The 20,130-nt window shown below is 41.1% G+C and overlaps 1 protein-coding gene and 1 pseudogene across 1 annotated transcript in view; both read right to left on the bottom strand.

Annotated features, from left to right (window-relative positions):
* Positions 1-20,130, bottom strand: part of CHD6 (chromodomain helicase DNA binding protein 6) — a 343,529-nt gene that overhangs the window by 100,178 nt on the left and 223,221 nt on the right. The window contains exon 17 of the mRNA XM_006839290.1: positions 5,882-6,077. Coding sequence (XP_006839353.1) covers positions 5,882-6,077 — 196 coding nt within the window. The remainder of the gene's footprint in view (positions 1-5,881; positions 6,078-20,130) is intronic.
* On the bottom strand, positions 74-1,978 carry LOC102820844 (annotated as a pseudogene).

The following is a 20,130-nucleotide window of genomic DNA, read 5'->3' as shown; positions in this document are numbered from 1 at the left end:
CTGAATGCTTCTCTTGTGGTTCTCCCTTACCCTGGTTTCGATGCCGAGTTCTCGGGTGCAGGCAGGGCCTGCTCTAGCTGGGGGTGCTGCTGCTCTGGCAGTTTGGGGAGTCCTGCTTATTGATGGTACTCAGCAGCAGACAGGTAGGTGACGGTACCCAGGCTCTTGGGCCTGCTCCTCAGAGGTTTGGTACAGCCCTTCCTCCTCGTCACCAGCCGGCCGCATGTGGCAGCTTTCGCAGAGGTCCAGGGGCCCATCCAGAGCGTCGTCAATGAGTGTGTTGAATTCTTTGAGGTCATCATCATGGCCCCAGTTGCACACACACACTTCAATGTCCGAGTCACCGGTGAAGTGGTGGTGTCTACCGGGCATCTTGTCCTTATTGTCAGGGAGGGCGCCATCATGCTCCGAGCTGTGCTCTCTCAGCAGCTCCTCCTTACATTCTGAATCCTTGTCCAGGAAGGAGCCTGAGTCCAGCTCCCCCAGGCCGGCCATGGAGTTGCTGGGCTCCATTCCAGAGACATTGGTGACTGCTCGCTCTTCGGGTCCGTCAGAGGGCTCAGGGTCAGCAATGCTCAGGGATCTTGTGCTGCTTCTGCTGGGCCCAGACAAGGGGCTGCTCTGCGCCCCCTCGGGGTGTCAGGTGAGATCAGCGGTGCCCAGGGACCTACCGCCTGCAAGGCACTACTGTGGAGGCAGCTGCTTATGCTGCTGAAGCTGAAAGGCACCGTATGGTGGAGGAGGTACTTCCTCATAAGGAGGTAGTAAACAGTTTGGCAAAAACCTGAAATAAAATGGCAGCGCTGAGTACTTGTGGGTTTCCTGGTAGGCGATCAGGTTGATTTCATGTTGCCATTGCTGGGCCTGAAGGTGGTGCTTAGCTCGGTGGTGGTGGCAGCCGCAACAGCAGTTCAGGATGATGATGATGGTACACACCAGCCAGAACCACCAGAGTTTATAGTAGTAGTTGCAGCACTGAGACAGTCCACAGCAGAGTCCTGTGTCACAGGTGTAGCTTTGATTGTTAGTACCCAATCAAACATGGCATCAGGATTGGAGGAAGACTCATTAACAACCTGCGATATGCAGATGATACAACCTTGCTTGCTGAAAGTGAAGAGGACTTGAAACATTTACTTATGAAGATCAAAGAGCACAGCCTTCGATATGGATTACATCTCAAGGTCAACAAAACAAAAATCCTCACCACTGGACCAATAAACAACATTCTTATCAATGGAGAAAAGATTGAAGTTGTCAAGGACTTCATTCTTCTTGGATCAACTATCAACACTCACGGAAGCAGCAGTCAAAAGATCAGACGACGTATTGCATTGGGCAAATCTGCTGCACAGGAACTTTTTAAAGTATTGAAGAGCAGAGATGTCAACTTGAGGACTAAGGTGCGTCTGACCCAGGCCATGGTGTTTTCAATAGCCACATATGGATGCGAAAGCTGGACAGTGAATAAGGAAGACGGTAGAAGAATTGATGCCTTTGAGTTGTGGTGTTGGAGGAGAATACTGAAAGTGCCATGGACTGCCAAAAGAACCAATAGATCTGTTTTGGAAGAAGTGCAGCCAGAGTGCTCCTTGGAGGCCAGGATGACAAAGCTTCATCTCTCATACTTTGGACATATTGTCCAGAGGAAACAGTCGCTGGAGAAGGATGTCATGCTGGGTATGGTGGAGGGTCAGAGAAAAAGAGGAAGACCCCCAACGAGATGGATTGGCCAGGAGGCATCATTGATGGACTCAAGTGTGGCAGTGGTAGTGAGGTTGGCCCAGGATCAGACATTGTTTCGTTCTGCTGTGCATGGGGTCGCTATGAGTCGTTTCCGACTCAATGGCATCTGACAACAACAACAACCCACACAGGTTTCCTTATCCTGTGGGGGTTCAGCCCTGGCTGACAGGGGACTGGGCAGCGCCTGGAGGAGCAGGAGCGCCATGCCACCCAGGAGCCTTCGCCTCTTCATCCCCCCTCCTGCTCCTGCTCTTCCACCACGGCGCCGCTACTACCCTCCTCCCTCTCTCCACTTCATTTTTGACAACTTTCAATTTTCCTGGATTCAAACTTTACACATTCCATGTTTTGATTATTAATGAATATTTAAAGTTGTTTCTTCTCATGGTTTGAGTTGTGCCTTCAAAATTTCCCAGTTGTTGTTGTTAGGTGCCATCGAGTCGGTACCGACCAATAGCGACCTTATGCACAGCAGAATGAAACACTGCCCTATCCTGGGCCAACCTCACCACTGTTGCCACACTTGAGTGCATCGATGCTGCCACTTAGCCAATCCATCTCATTGGGGGTCTTCCTTTTTTTCTCTGACCCTCCATGTTTCCAAACACGATATCCTTCTCCAGTGACTGGTCCCTCCTGACAATATGTCCGAAGTATGAGAGAAGAAGTTTTGCCATCTTGGCCTCCAAGGAGCATTCTGGCTGCACTTTTTCCAACACAGATCTGTTGGTTCTTTTGGCAGCCCGTGGCACTTTCAACATTCTCCTCCAACATTATAAAATAGTTATTCCAAAGCCTCTTCATTCTTCTCCAGATCCTAATTTTGGACAGCTCCACCCACATCCCCTCTGGGATTACACATAGAAATCAGTCACCTCACGTGGCTTTACTTTCTCCATCAGGGCTTAACACTCACAAGCTTGTTATTTCCATTCTTATAAATACTTACACTTCACCTTGGCAAAGCAGGTAATTCCAACTGTGAGCCTCATCCTCCAATCTGCCTATTTGATATTCCTTCATGTATGTCCAGCTAACATAGCCTCAAAATGACCACCCCACTTCTGTTTCTCATGCAATCATTCTTCCAGGCTGCAAACCTCACAGTCAAATGAATATCATAAAAGGGCACAGAACTTCACAGTTGTTGAGGGCTTAGGAAATCATCTGAGGTCAGCTACTGGAAAAATGGCACCAATGAATGGACTTGCTAAAGGCAGGCTTGTTATACCTTTCAATTTGTTAAAAAAAACAAAGCAAAAAACCAACAATGCAGTATCTGTGATATACAATTAAGTGAAGTGAGATATACCTGTATATAACAAGGTGTGGCTGTATTTCAATAAAGCTATTTACACAACTTGTCTATGAGCAGTTTTGGTACCTTGAATTTACTTCATACAGCTTTTCTATCCAATGTCTTAATTCCCACCAAGTGACTGGGTTTGCTGCTCTTGTTGTTAACTGCCACTGAGTCAGCTCCCACTTATTGTGACCCTGTAGACCCTATACAGGATTTCCAAGGAGTAGCTGTAGGTTTGAACTGCTAACCTTGTGGTTAGCAGTCTAGTGCTTACCCTACAGTGCCACACCAGTTATTGGATGAGGCCATGCAAATAAGGTATACAAAACCCTTAAGGCTGGAATTGGTTAGTTTTGCCCTCCAGCAAGGTTTAAAAGGAGTCGTCTCAGAAGCAGGGACGGATGATTCCTGGACCATCAAGAAAGAAGCGCATGAGATCCCCACCTAGAAAAGCGGCCACAGCAGAGGTGGTGGCAGAGGAGACATGGAAAGACTCAGACATAGAGCTGAAGGCTCCAGGTCCATGGACTGAGTAAAGCTGAATGCCTATGGGAAGGAGTCCGGTTTGCAAAATGTGCCCTTTGGGCATTCATGGATTGACTAAAAGAGCTTAGTTACATTTGCCCAAGTAGAGCAGAAGTCAAGGAGCCACATGGCTGAGAAGCCGAAGGTAAGACTGGAGAACTGCTGCATCCTAAGTTGTTCTTAGTCCTGAACTGTACCCTGTTCACTTCCCTAATAAATCCCATAATCGTGAGTATATTTATGAGTTCTGTGTGGCCATTGCAATGTATTATCAAACCCAGATGTGAAGCAGAGAGTGCTGTGAGGAGGGAGGGTTGGTATCAGAATAAATAAGGTTGTAGGGTAGAAGCATGTCTGACCTTCCCTTCATAGGAAATCGGCCTTGGGTTGGTTTTGAGTAGATTCTCCTTCCCCCTTGTGAAGCCAGAGGAAGTCAGACATGGCCCCCACAGGGTTCTTGTAGTAATCATTTTACAACCTTTGATCTATATCATGATCCCTTATGAGGTTCTTGCTGACACCATCAAATATCAACTTTCACTAATAATTGTTTTCAGTATTGTGTCAATGTTCTGCCTGTAAAAACTGGTTATGCATTATATCTAGCAATTCATCCTTGATTCAAACATTCCTTCATTATTAGAAAGACCAGCTAATGATCTACTCATACCTACTTTTTTCTTTTATGTTAGATAATAGAACATGTTGTTGTTAGGTGCCACTGAGTCCAATCTGACTAACACTGCCCAGTCCTGTGATATTCTCACAATTGTTGCTAAGTCTGAGCCCATAGTTGCAGATACAGAATGCAGTGTCACATAGTTTGCTACTCAAGAACTTACCATCACTTTTTTTCTTGAATTTTAGGCAACTGGTACCAAATTCAATCACTTAAAGCACTGGTTTTCAATTAGACTGCTTTCTTTAAGCTAAGATTTATTTGGAAACTCATTAGATATCAGACAAAGCAAAATGACTCTGTGTGAAGGTGGCAGGGAAGAAACCCAGAGTCCCATCAGTTTAGCTTCCCCTCCTTCCCTGCCTCCCTTCTTTTGTAGTAGCCCTTAGTTTTATGCAATCTCTTCTATTATGAAAAAGATTTTGGGCACCTCCTCCCAACACATAATCACATTCTTAGTATTAGCAAACATCCCCAAATATGAAATATGCTTAGAATGAAATTCAACCTTAATCATAATTTAGCTACATTCCACAGAGTCTTCTTGACAATGCAGAATATCTTTTGGCTGACTGACTATATGATCTGGTTAGACTGCCATTGTTTTTACTTTGAAACAGGGTTGATGAAAAACTGTAAACCAGGCAAAGTACCAGCTCTGCCATTTTCTTAACGTTTGTTTCAGCTTGCTTTTTCATGGTATTACAGGTAGTCCCCAACTTATGACATGTTTGAGTTAATACAAACTGCACTTATGACCATCTTTTATTATTTGCAATACGTACTAAGTTGCAGTGTATAATTATGCTGATTTCATTATCAGATGTTCAGTGTTACGATTTACTATTAAAAATACTGCTGTCAAACAGGAAAAAAAGAAAGATGTACTCGACTTACGTGAGAAGTGACTTATTATCATAGAGGTGTCAGAATGGAACTTTGTGGTAAGTTGTGGACTACTTGTATTTCCCATCTTTGCAACAATCGTCACCTACCATTTAGTTTGAATAAAACCAGAAACTACGATGTACATGTCCACTTAAGTGGGCACATATAACCATGTAATATGCTTCATGAAGTGGACAGCAGATAGACTACTGAGGGCGCCTCCTTTAACCCTGCCACACTCTGAACTTTCCTAGTCCCTTTGGGCTATTTGATTCACTAAACATGGTATATGAGGGTGCTTCAAAAAGTTCATGGAAAAAAGAATAAAAAGAGAATGGAATTTTCCCACAAACTTTTTGAAGCCCCTTTGCACAAGCACCTGACAATCTAAGTGAAAGTGCTGGTCAAAATTTATATATCAAGAATTAGAGAATTAATCAAGCACACTGTCTTTCTTTTCTATGTTTTATAATAATAAATAATAGTTCTATTTTACATTTAGAGGTTACTACTATGAAAACACCACCTGACTTACAACAAAACAACCACTCTCTGATTAGTGGGAAAGATGGTCATTTATTTTTCATTCTGTTTCACCCTCTGTTTCATTCTGAGACCCCTAAGCATGCTACAGCATGGACGGTGGCTGATGGACATTGTGGCTAAGTCAGGCCTTTATCTTGGTGCTCTTGGGTTCAAGGTAGCTAAAGTAAACGCTTAGCAATCATCCTAATGGTTACCTGCAGGTCATTTTGTGGGTTCCAGTCTGAATCAAATATGATGCAGGTATCAGCAGCTGTGAGATTGATCCCCAGGCCTCCTGCTCTGGTGCACAGAAGAAAGACAAAGCGGTCTGAGTCTGGCTTACAGAAGCGGTCGATGGCTGCCTGGCGCAGGTTTCCCCGTACTCGCCCATCAATTCGCTCATAGGTGTATCTGAGGGGACCCAAATGAACGAAAGCCCAGGTGTTAATTGTTAATTGAGAATAGCAGAACAACGCAGGAAGCTGATGATTAGATACCTTAAATCCCTCACTTCTAAATCCGGGCCAAGTGACAGCAGTCTAGAGGAAACCACCTCCCCCAGTGCACATATGCAGCAGGGTAAACACCTACAATTACACCATGAAATGGCCCTCTCTTAAAATTAACAAACACAACAACAAAGTAACAAAAAATAAACACACACACACACACAGCATGCTAAGTTAGACTAGAAAAACTGTAAATGTAAAATATCAATCCCCACTGCCCAAACAACTTGTTACCAATTCCCTAGTTTCTCTTGCACTGAATCTAATCACAAGATCCAGAAACTCAGGTAAAAGTCTCATTTACCTACTTTCAGTGTTACTCATAACAAAGCATCTGAGGCCAAATCCGTCTCTAGGTGCTTTTAGGGTAACCTGCAAATGATAAGACGATTCTTCTACCAGGAGGTCCTTTTCTGTCTTGGTTGGTCATTTCTAATCTAATAGTTCCTCAACACTTCACAGTTTAGGAAAGGTGTACTGCTAACGCTCCAACTTTATAGCCAAGGTCTTCTGAGCACATAGTATTTTGCTGAGCAAAAAGAGAGAAATCACAGGAGATGTCTTTGAGATCTGGGTTCGAGGGGACTGGGAAAATTTTAGAGATAGCTGAGGTGAGGAAGTCAGGCTGAGTATCATTAAGAAGGTACACATCTATGCAAAAAGCTGCTCTCGGCTTTTGGAAAGCATGCTACAGAGTCCAATGAAGGTGAAAGAAAAGAGAACGAAAAGCTATTCTCAGCTTTTGGAAAGCATGCTGGAGGACCCAATGAAGGTGAAAGAAAAGAGAATGAAAAATGAAGCTAGGGTAGCATTTGACAGTCCCATCAAGGCAGAACACACAGAAGGCCCTTTATGATATAGATCATTCCGTTAACATAGAAATAAGATACCGTAACAATATGGACAGCTGCAGGGAGTCTTTTATTCTCATAAGAATTAACCAGGGGGATTTGACGTTGGACCCAATTTTAATCTACAAGCAACAACTGGGAGGTCAACTAGAAGTGACCGGCACCTTGTGAGAAGGGACTCAGTCACCTAGAACTGGCAACAGCCAAGAGCAAGAACTCTGACAAAAAGCAGATTAGTAACTCAGAATCAGGAAAAGCCAAACTCTATGCTTTCAGAAAAACAACTGGTATGAAAATCAAGACAGACAGACATCCCAGGGGTAGATGACTGCGTGGGGATGGCGCCAGAAAAATAAATTTCACAGTATAATTCTGATATGCTTGAGGAAAAGGAAAATTGAGGTACAAAGGAAAAACAAAACAGCACATGTAAAGAAACCTTACCAATCCAGATGAACAGAGGACACATACAAAGCAGAGAAACAAATAGGAAGTAATGCCTTTCTTTTACAAAGCTACAACACAGTCACATCTGGATTTCTGGGCATAGTCTTTTCCTTTCTTTTTTGTAAACATAGAAACTAAAGAATATATGGGGACTAGTAAGTAAAACAGGGGTGCCGGTGGTGACAAAGTTCTATGCCTCCTCCATGTAAAAGCACTACAAAACTCAGATAAAATTATTAACTGCTATTAATAACAACTGCAACAATATCAGTAGCAGGCTCTTCAGAAGTGCCAGCTCCATACTAGGAACTGATACATGCAGCACCACAATGACCCTGAGCTAACTCACGGCCATGAAGCCACTGCCGTCTGAGAGACCCAACAGAACAGAGGAGAACTGCCCCAAAGGGTTTCCAAGACTGTAAATCTTTATGGAAGCAGCTGCTTCATCTTTTGTCCCTGGAGAGGCTGGTGGGTTCAAACCACCAACCTATGATTGGTAGCTGAGCATTTTAACTATGTGCCATTGTAGTTGTTGTTGTTAAGCATGGACTCACAGTGACCCTGTATAGGGTTTCTGAGGCTGTAAATCTTTGAGGGAGTAAAAAGCCTCATCTTTTTCCCACAGAGCAGCCGGAACTGCCAGCCCTGTAGTTCATTTCCAGTGTTTACCCTGTTGTTGTTAAAGTGCAATCGAGTGGGTTCCGACCGATAGCAACCCTGTATAGGGTTTCCGAGAAGTGGCTGGTGAGTTTGAACCACTGACCTTACAGTTCAAACTGACCTTGCAGACCAGTGCTTATCCTACAGTGCCATACCAGGACTCCTACAAACTCCTTAATCCTGAGGTACTTCCTGTTATTCTCCCCATTTTACACTTGAGAAAATATAAAAAAAGAACAAAAAAAGGTAAAACACCTTGCTCAGTCACCAAGCTGGTGAGTGAGTTGAACCAGTTTAATCTGAATCAGAATCCACACTCTTGACTAGTCTGCTGTATGGCCTTCACAAGCTGCTGTTATTGCTGTCAGGTGCCACTGAGTCGGTTCCGACTCATGGTGATGCTGTATACGGTAGGTCTGAACCACCGACTTTGTGGTCAGCAGTCCAATGTCGATCACACCACGATTCCATGGCCTTGACACAGTGCCCTACATTTTCTACAGCAGGACACCACTGCCAGCCACATGACTGCTGCAGGCCTGGAGACTCCAAGCTCTAGTCAAGAGAGAACTCTGAGTTTGATGCTTGCGGATCTAAGTGAGGTTGGGAATTGGCACAGCGTCAAGGAGGAGGAAATGCCACTGAGCAATGATGAGATAGCTCAGCTGTCTTCCAGGGGCAAACATGCTCAGGAAATTAGATAATAGGATTTTTTCAGCTATGATATAGCAACCGTTTTAGTAATTATACAGCCTGGTTGGAACAATAACTGTCCTTTCTATCATGTATTAACTTTGAGAGAGTACTACTCTCAAAGAACATAAAGCTAAAACAAAAGACCAATTATTTAAGTCCTCTGGAATTACGCCTTACCGCTCCCCCTTCCTTGTAAGCCAGCTCCTTCGGTTCTGCCCCACTTCCTGCATTGAGTTTGGCATGAAATTGAACAGGAAGAAACCAAGCTGACAGCTGGAGAGGTAAAGAGGCTCAAGAACAAAGAAACCCTTGAGGGCTAGTAAGACTGAACAAAGAAATCAGACATCATAACATTTTCCAAACCAAACTTCAGTGCAGCAATTAACCGTCTGCAATAACTATACTTTGAAGGAAATCCCTAAGAATTGATGTAGCTCATCACACAGTAATCCTAGCTCTCTGTCAGATATCGATGAGCTGCAGGTGGCACCCTGGGAAACCTCTGTGTGCTTGGGGAAGTGGAGATGGGGTGGGGACATGTTTTTGGCACAACAGAAAATGTTGACCTCAGAAGGCTTTCACCAGTAACCAGCTGGAGAACAGGGCAAATTAAAAAGACCCCATTCACAACACTCCCAACATCTAAAAAAACTTAGAATCAAACTCAGTAAGAAATTTCCAGGGCTTTGCAACATGACACTGGGTTCATGCTCATTTTGTTCACTACTATATTTTCATCACTTACATGGTGTAGCACATGGTAGGCATTTTAGAAAAGTGGACTAAATGGATGGTGTATTTTATATAACTGAATAAGTATAGTAAATAACAAGCTCCTCAATTATGCAAAGATCTCATTTCTACCTAGTTAATGTGTAAAAGCTAATCAAAACCCTAAAAAATTGATATAATACACACACACACACACACACACACACAAATAAAAAGAGGTAAGTAAAATTGTGTGCTCATATGTATGTACTTTCTTCTTTGGAGTCAGGGGCTACATTGGTCAGAAATAGGTTAAAAAAGAATTCTGGAGTTCATCTGAAATAATCTTTGCTGTTAGATGCCAACAAGTAGGTTCTGATTCATAGTGAACCTACGGATAACAGAACAAAATACTGTCCGCAGTACTTTAATTAGATGTTTTGTATAGAGAAGTTTTTTGGTATAAGGAAGTTGTTCTATTTCTTCTTGGCTACAAAACTTTTTTATGCTTCTTGTTTAATCAATCATGAGAAACAATTGTGTTGTCAGTTACCATAGCAAATAATGTCTAGGTACATGTTGTGATTAATGAATCTACAGAAAATAATAGGTGAGGGTAGAAATAGGAGTTGAGATTTGGAGTTGTGTTTTTAAGGTTAACGTGACATTTTTAGAGCAATGAGGTTTGCTTACAGAAATCAGATATTGTCTAACTATGTAAAGGGGTACAATGAAGATTTTGATATTCTTAATGTTCTATATTGAAATGATTAATATGTATGATTTAGACCACTACTTTGAAAAGAATGATTAATAGATTGATGGTATAGAGTAGTATAAAAGCTGCTTGAGAATCTGAAATAAAAAAAAAGAGGAGAAATAAAATGTAAAGGGTGAGAGGAATAATAAAGTGTGAGAGGAGAAGATTCACCATCTAAAAAGATCCATCGATTCTGTGAGCTTCATTCTTCTTCTAGCAACCCCCAAATAAGAGTGTCGGAGCTGGCTTCCGACACTGTCCGCTCATGGGATAGCCTCACAATTGTTGCCATGCTAGAGTACACAGTGGTAGCCAGGATAGCAATCCATTTCGTAGAGTCTTCCTCTTTTCCACAACTCTCTACTTATCTAAGCATGATGTCCTCCTAATTATATGTACAAAGTACATGATATAAAGTTTTGCTATCCTCACTTCCAAAGAGCATTCTATCAGGACTTCTTCCAAGACAGATGTGCTCCTTCTTTTGAGAGTCCATGGTATGTAGAATATTTCTTCTCCAACACCATAATTCAAAGGCATCACACTTCTTCCTTGGTCACCTTATTGTCTGTTCTGCTTTCGTATGCATATGAGACGACTGAAATACCATGATTTACCTGGTTGTTGTTGTTAAGTGCTGTTGAGTCGGTTCCGACCCATAGCGACCCTGTATAGTGTTTGCAAGGAGCAACTGGTGAGTTTGGACTGCCAACCTTGCAGTTCAAACAGCCTTTGCAGTCTGGTGCATTAACCCACAGCGCCACACCAGGACTCCATGATAGGCCCACTTTAATCCTCAGAGTGGACATCTTTGCTTTGTAACAATTTAATACATCTTTTGATGTAGATTTGGCCAATATAATTATTTTCCTGACTACTGCTTCCATGGTGTGGACTGTGGATCCAAGTAAAATGAAATACATCACAATTTCGATCTTTTCCCTACATTATGATGTTGCTTATTGGTCCAGTTGTGAGGATTTCTGTTTTGTTTACATTGAGGTATTAACTCATACTGAAAGCTATAATCTTTGATTTTCTTCAGTAAGTGCTTCAAGTCTTCTTTGCTTTCAGCAAACAAGGTTAAGTTGTCTGTTTATCACAAGTTGTTCCATTCAGTATTTCTTTGTTCTGTTGGAACAACTTCTTCTTGGTCTATTTACAAATTTCTCATGAGCACAATAAAGTGTTATGGAATTCTCATTCTTTGCAAAGTTATCCCTAGTTTGTTATGAGTCTGAAGTCTTAGCATAGTCAATAAAACACAGATAAATATCTTTCTATTATTCTCTGCTTTCAGTCAATAACCATCTGACATCAGTAGTGATACCCCTCATTTCACATCCCCTTTTGAATCTGGCTTGAATTTATGGTGGCCATGTCAATGTAAAGCTGCAACTGGTTTTTAATTCTCTTTAGCAAAATTTTACTTGCATGTGACATGAATGACACTGTTCAGTAAGTTACACATTCTGTTGGGTCACCTGTTTTTGGTGGTGGTTATGTGCCTTGGAGTCAGTTCCAACTAACTCAGAGCCACCCTGTATAGGGTTTCCAAATTGTAAATCATTATGGGAGTAGAAAGCCTCTTCTTTCTCCCACGGAATGTCTAGTAGATTCGAACTGCTGGCCTTTTTGGTTAGCAGCTCAGCTCATAAGCCACTATGATGGCAGAAACTCCTTGCTGGCCAGACAGCCATCTTTCAGATTTATTGGCATAGTCTAGTCAGTGCTTCCAGTGCAGCATCCATATGTTACAGCATTTCCGTTGACATCCGTCAATTCCTAAAGCCTTGATTTCACAAATGTATTGAGTGCTGGTTAGACGTCTTCCTTCAGTACCATTCTTGATCATATGCTACCTGGCATATCTTCCAGCATCAGAGCAACACGAACTCTGGCTCTCGCAGGCTTGTTTTAGTTTTCTTCAGCTTTTACTTGAACTTACATAAAAGTCACTGATGGTCTGTTCCACAGTCAGTTTCTGGTCTTGTTTTAACTGATGACATTGGGCTTCTCCATTATCTCTTCCCATAGATGTAGTCAGTATTATTTCTGTGTATTCCATCTGGTAAAGTTCACATATATTATCACCATTTATGTTGTTGAAAAAAAGCACTTTCAATGACTAGGTTGCTGGTCTTGCAAATTCTATCAAGTAACTTCTAGTGTTGTTTCTATTGTAAATATTTCTAAACTACTGATCCTTCTCTGCGTTTTCAACTTTTGCATCCCAATCACCAGTGATTGTGCCTTGATTCCATTTGTGATCGATTTCAGATTGTAGAAGTTTGTAAAAACCTTCAATTTCCTTATCTTTGGCATCAACGACTGGTAGATAAATTTTAATAACTGTTGTAATAACTGGTATTCCTTGTGGGACTAAGTATTTTATACCAACACTGACAGTTATAATTCAGGACAGATTTTGCAATGTTTTCTTTGATGACAAATGCAGTATCATTCCTCTTCAATTTGTCATTTCCAGTGTATGACCATCTGACTCAAAATAACCAATACCAGTTTATTTCAGTGCACTAATGCCTGAATATTAATCTTTATGAGTTCTCTTTCAGTTTTGACAATTCTCAGATTCATTATTTCTTATATTCCACATTCTGATTATTAATAGATATTTGCAGATGTGAGTTCTCATTTTGAGTTATGTCACATCAGTAAATGAAAGTCCCAAAATCTTTATTCAGTCTGCATCATTAAGGTTGACTCTACTTTGAGGAGATAGCACTTCGCCATTTGTATTTGGAACGCCTTCCAATATGAGGAGTTCATCTTATGGCACCATATCTGACAGTGTTCCTCTGAGAGTTGTAATGTTTTCACTGGTCCTTCCTTTTTTAGTCTGTCTTAGTCTAGAAGCTCCCGTGAAGCCTGTCCACCATGGGTGGCCCTGTTAGTATGTGAAATGCTGTTAGCACATCTTCCAGCATCAGAGTAACACATACACCACCACAGTACAACAAACGGACAAATGAATAGCATAAGAGGGAAAGGATTTTAAGTGTTGATCAAAAGAAAAGAAAGGCTTAATACACTAAGCATGTAAAAAATTTCAGAGTATTTTGTGGATAGTATTTTATACAAATTGAAGTAAAATGAGGTATTGAATAAAGAGTTACAAATTAAACATGCTGTTGCTGTGTACCATCGAGCTGTTTCAGACTCACAATGACCCTGTGAAGGGTTTCCAAGGACGCAAATCTTTATGGGAGCAGAAAGCATCATCTTTTTCTTGTGGTACAGCTGGTAGATTCAAACTGCTGATATTGTGGTTGTTGTTGTTATGTGCCGTGGAGCCGGTTCCACCTCATAGCGACCCTGTACAGGGTTTCCTTACGGGAGCAGAAAGCCTCATCTTTCTCCCACGGAACAACTGGTAGTTTCAAACAGCTGACCTTGCAGTTCACAGCCCGATTCGTAACCACTACGCTACCAGAGCTCCTTGATATTGTGGTTAGTAACCCTAAGCTACCAGGGCGCCAAGAAATAGAGACATAAGTGAAAATAAAATAAAATTGTTGTTGTTGAGTGCCGCAGAGTCGATTCCGACCCAAAGCAACCCTGTATAGGGTTTCCAAGGAGCAGCTGGTGAGCTTGAACTGCCGACCTTGCAGTTCAAACGGCTTTGCAGTCTGGTGCATTAACCCACAGCACCACTCATCATATGCCATTTGGAGTCCTGGTGTGGAGCTGTGGGCTAATGCACTAGACTGCAAAGTCGGTTTGAACCACAAGGTCAGTAGTTCAAGCTCACCAGCTGCTCCTTGGAAACCCTATACAGGGTCTCTATGGGTTAGAACAGACTCGATGGCACTTAACAACAACAACAACAATATGCCATTTATCAAAATTACAGAAGAACTAAAGACTGAGATCGAAAATATTTTTTAAAGAAACCTAGCCAAAGATCATGTAACTCGTACATTCAATTCTTGGACCTCTCCTAATCTGTGGAAAAGGATATTTTAAAAAAACCATAATAGAGCAAGAGAAGAGGTGATGACATTTTAGAAATTAGAAAAACAGGCCAAGTGGCAAATTATTTGAGGATGAAGAATCCCAGACAAAAATCAACCTAATTTAACACTGCAGAATAGCTAAAGGATAGTTTAAAATCCACAACGAGAAAACTAAAGGAAACAGGCAGAGGGGGAACCAGGTACCCCTAAAAGCAGGGATGCAGAGCCTAAGAACTGAGGGACTGGTTGCATATTTGTTGAATTATCAACTGGCTTCCTAGGTCACCCACCCTAGCCGTAGAGAGTAAAGATAGGAGCCCTCTGCACTCTTGACCATTTGTTGTTGTTGTTGTTATGTGTCATCAAATCAGTTCTGACTCATATCGAGCCTGCAAAAGATTTCTGAGGAGCAGCTGGTAGGTTTGAGCTGTTGATCTTGTGATTCACAGTCCAGTGCTGATGCTACAGTGCCACACCAGGAATCCACAGGACACACTGATCACTAATAAAGGGAAGAGAGATGAAGATACTGACACTTAACTACTCCTCAACAATCTTTGCCCCTTATCAGCTTCTATTACAACTTTCAGGCCAGAGATAAGAAAACATTCCAAAATATTGATATTGGGGGTTTCTCAATGAAATAATCCAGCCAAATGGGTAGTGTTTACTTATGGAAAGTGAAGCCCAAAGTCAACATGCCTAATTCATATACCCAGAGTTTCTAATGACCTTGATAAGTGTCCCACAATCTGACTGCTTAAGACACCAGATATCCAAGGAAAGCCTCTGATCTGAAATAGAGGTTCTACTTCTACCAGAAACCAACTCTCAAGTAAGTAACCACCACAATGGAGAGATAGAGAAAATAAGTAAATGGATAAATAAAATAAAAAATGAATAACAAAGACAAAAACATACACTAGGATACTACTTTATGGAAGTAGACTGCCTAATCTTTCTCGCTCAGAGCAACTGGTGGGTTTGAACCACTGACCTGTCAGTTAACAGTCAAGTACATAACAACTGTGCCATCAGGGTTCCTTATGCTAGTGTGTCAGTGAGAAAGAGGATGCCCCTTAATGAAATGGCTTGACACAGTGGCTGCAACAGTGGGCTCAAACACAGGGATGATTGTGAGGAGGATGCCACAGGACTGAGAAGCATTTAGGTCTTTTATACATAGGGTCCTTATGAGTTGGAAGTGACTTGAGGGCACCTAACAATAACAGAGTTAACAAAAATAGGCAGATTTTGGAGAGGAATCCAAACTTGTGATTTTGGTCTAAAAAAAGACTTGTTGTTGTTATGTGCCGTGGAGTTGGTTCTGACTCATAGCGACCCTGTACAGGGTTTCCGAGGCTGTAAATCTTTATGGGAGCAGAAGCCTCATCTTTCTTCCGCAGAACAGCTGGTAGTTTCGAACTGCTGACCATGAGATTTGCAGCCCAATTCGTAACTACAGTCACAAAATGAAGCTGCATGGTTGTTGTAACTCTGATAAAAAGCTGCTGTCTTTCTGCCAAAGGCACCAGGAGAAGGAACCTGGGGCAATCAAAAATATCAAAGAATTAGACAGAAACCCTAGAAGAGTCAATTCTACCTCACTCCCTTGGCTGACTTCTGATTCACACATCGACAGGCCAAACTGAAAGTAACTTGAACTAACAATTGGCTTAACACTGTATTTAGTACTTCTGGTTCTATTTTCAAGTTCATTACTTAGTTTCTCAAGTCTTAAACGATTGCAAACTGTCAACTAAGATATGACAATTGATCTCTCTTTGCCTTGAACAACAAAAGAAGAGGTAGGAATAGAAAAAGGAAATGGAATGTGTGCCTAATTGCCTCTATGAACAACTGTCTCCTTTGTCATGAGACCAAAAAACTGGATGGTGTGCTACCACCATTACTGAACAGTTTGATAAAGGATTCTATAGAAGAATTTGGATCAAAAGGGGTAAACTGGAGAAGAGAATTTAAAATTCAGACTATCTAGAGCCATGGACTCCTAGTGTGGTGCTGTCACAAGGTCAGCAACTAAAGCCCACCAGCTACTCCTCTGAAACCCTATGCAGGGTTTCTATGAATTAGAACTGACTCTGTAACATTTAACAACAGAGCCATGCAAGATGGATGAACCTCAAAACTATTGCTGAGATCATCTTTAAACTGTAAACCAAAAATATCCCCTCAAGTCCTCTTTAAAGCAAACAAGTGTTGTTAAGTGCATGGAGTCAGTTCTGACTCAGAGCAACTCTGCATAGGGTTCCTAAGGAGCAGTGGGTGGGTTTGAACTGCCAACCTTTTGGTAAGCGGTCCAGTTCTTATTCTGCAGTGCCACACCAGGACTCCAAATATAGTTTACCTGAATTAGTAAAAAAAAATTAAAAAATTAAGAACTGCTTTGAGATCTGTGGTCTTTTAATAACTATAAGGGATCAAACTGACAATAGCAACTGGCAAGATTAGACAGGAAACTTAGGGGGCAATGGGTTTATGTTAAAAGAGGAGCAACAATTTAGAAAAAGGGAATGAGAATGGTTGCAGAATCAGAAGCATGCCATCAACCTCACTGAATTGTACATGTAGAAACTGTTCAACTGGTGGTATCTTCTGCTGTGTATTTCTCAACAACGAAAACAAAAGATAAATTTTTTAAAAAGGAAGTGCTCTGAAATGAGATCAAAGCTACATCTCACATTGGCAGAGTTTCCATTTTGAGTCTAATCTAGTTAACTGTCTTCAATTAAAAAAATAGTATGAAAGAATTCTGAATCTATGCATTGTAATACTCAAAATGTTCAAGGTAAAAAACTCAACAAAATTATGTTACATATAAGAAACAGGAAAATGTGATCCTTTTTCAAGAAAAACAAAAAACCAATTAACAAACCCCAGCCTTGAGATATTGTAATGATCAGACAAGCACTTTAAAACAAATATTAAAGAATTGAATGGATATTGTAGAATGCAAAACACAATACCTAAAATAAAGAACTGTATGGACTTTATATGTATGATGACATGACAAAGAAACAGTGACCCTGAAGACAGATAAAGTCAAACAAAAGAAGAAAAAGAAATGAAACTCAAAGAATTGTGGCAGTATCAAACGGTCAAACATACAAGTAATTGGAGTCTCACAAAAACAAAAGTGAATGGTACAAAATAGAATTGAATTTGAAGAAATAATGATAAACGCTTACTAAATTTAATGATAGATTTACATTTATATTTTAAGAAGCACAGTGAATGCAACTAGGATGAATTCCACACATCACAAACTGCTGAAAACTAAAAATTAAAAGAAAATCTTGAAAGCAGCCAGAGTAAAACAACACATTACATACAAGGGGAAAAGTAACTTGAATAACTTCAGCACTTCTCATCAGAAATAATGGGGGCCCAGAACACATGAAGTAACACTTTAAAGTGTTCCAAGGAAAAGAAAAAGTAAACGCAGAATTCTAATAGAAAAGACAGAAAATCAAGAAAAATATGACTTGAAGAAAACAGATATAGCAGGAAGATGCAAGGGATCCAGCAGCCGCTGCAGAGACCTAGCTACAGAGAAGTCCAAGTCCACAAGCGAAAACACCTGAGGCTATGCAGACAAAGCAGCACTCATGCTGAAACAGCACCATCTGCACCGTGTAAAGAGAGAGGTTCAAGGTCAAGGAGGCTCTGGGACCCCATGGCAGAAAGAATAAAGTAACTATATCAGAAAGTACAGAAGATGATAGTGAGACAGAATATCGAGAAAATTAGTTGGTAAGTCCTGAAGGTCTGACATACAAATATAGAAATTCCACAAAGAGAAAAACAAAACAAAAAAATAATTAAAGGTAAAATTCAAAGAAATTCCCTGCAAATGAAGGAATTTAGATTTCATATTGTAAAGACTCAATTCATATGCGGTACTATGGAGCCCCCACAAAAAGCAATGTGAAATTCTCATAGCATTGCAGACAAAGAGAAAAATTTCAAAATTTCTTCTAAAAACACGCAAACAACAAAGCTTTTCACAAACACAGACCAGGAATCAGGAGGGGTTTCAACTTCTCAACAGCAACCCTGTAAGCTAGAAGACAGTAGACTTAACAACTTACAAATTCTGAAGGGAAATGATTCCTAACCTGGAATCTCAAACATGGCCAAATTATTACTCAAGAATGAGGATAGACTGAAAACATTTTCAGATGGTCTCAAAACTGACCTATCATTTACCCTGCCCTCAGAAGCCTCTAGAAGAGGTGCTCCAATAAAGGATCTACCGTCAACCTTGCAGCCCAGTGCATTAACCTGCAGTGCCATACCAACTGCACTAGATGGAAAGAGGTTACAAAGAGGGAAGGCCAAAAGGCCCCAGAAGGATAGTTTCACAAACACAAAACTGGTATGTCTGAACATAACAGAGAAGATTTAGACAGCTGGGGTAGAGCTAAATACACAGAAAAATGAATAAAATAAAACCTGATAATTTTAGGTTTCAGGTAGAACTGTGCAAGAAATAGAATGTAAATAGCAATCTAGCACACTTCCATAAGTTACAATGTTGTTGTTGTTAAGTGCCGTCAAGTAGGTTCTGACCCATAGCGACCCTGAACAGGGTTTTTGAGGCTGTAAATCTTTACGGGAGCAGAAAGCCTCATCTTTCTCCCGTGGAGCAGTTGGTAGTTTTAGACTGCTGACCTTGCAGTTTGCAGCCCAATTCGTAACCACTATGCTACCAGAGCTCCTTATAAGTTGCAATGTTGTTGTTGTTAAGTGCTGTGGAGTCGGTCCCGACGCATAGCGACCCTGTATAGGGTTTCCGGGGAGTGACGGGTGAGCTTGAACCGCTGACCTTGCAGTTCAAATGGCTTTGCAGTCTGGCACATTAACCCACAGCGCCACACCAGGACTCCATAAGTCACAATGTTGTTGTTGTTGTTGTTATGTGCCGTAGAGTCAGTTCCGACTCATGCGACCCTGTACGGGGTTTCGAGGCTATAAATCTTTACGGGAGCAGAAAGCATCCTCTTTCTCACGTGGAACAGCTGGTAGTTTCAAACTGCGGACCCTGAGGTTAGCAGCCTGATTTGTAACACTAGAGTACCAGAGTTCCTTATAAGTCACAATGGACACTGGTCATTACTAGAACCCAAAGTACTATGTGACACACTGGGACAATGGAAGGACAAGAAAGTGCGTAAGTGGTGGTCTGAGGGGCAGCGATAGAAGACTAAATATTCAAGAACAATCAAATAAGAGATAGAGCATTGGAAACAATTCAAAACCTACAGAAAGAGATCCAAATGATTAATAATAGAATATCATAAACGGACAATACACTGAAAGGGCAAAGGAATAGAATTGAAGCGACAGAAGCCAGAACTAGTGAGCTGGAAGATAAATCTCTCAACACTACTAAGATAGAAGAACAAATACAAAAAAGGATAAAAAAATCTGAAGAAGGCCTAAGATTCATATTGGATAACATGAAGAGGAGTAACATAAGAATTATTGGCATTCTAGAACAGGAACAATCACACAAGCCCACAGAGGAGATCGTTGAAGAGCTTCTGGAAGAAAATTTTCCTAACATCATGAAAAGTGGAAAGATAAGCATTCAAGAAGCTCAACAAACCCCAGGATGGATAGACCGTAAAAGACAATCACCAAGACATACAATAATCAAGCTCTCCAATATCAAAGATAAAGACAGCATCTTGAAAGCAGCTAGGGAAAACAGAAATATAACATACAAAGGCAAGCAAATCAGATTAAGCTTGAGTTTCTCAACAGAAACCATGCAGGCAAGAAAGCAATGGGGAGAGATATATAAAACCCTGAAAGAAAAAAACT

This window comes from Chrysochloris asiatica, unplaced genomic scaffold (genome assembly GCF_000296735.1).
Source record: "Chrysochloris asiatica unplaced genomic scaffold, ChrAsi1.0 scaffold00023, whole genome shotgun sequence".
Classification (NCBI taxonomy): domain Eukaryota; kingdom Metazoa; phylum Chordata; class Mammalia; order Afrosoricida; family Chrysochloridae; genus Chrysochloris; species Chrysochloris asiatica.
Note: the sequence above shows the minus strand (reverse complement) of the source record. Positions and strands in the feature narration are given on the sequence as shown.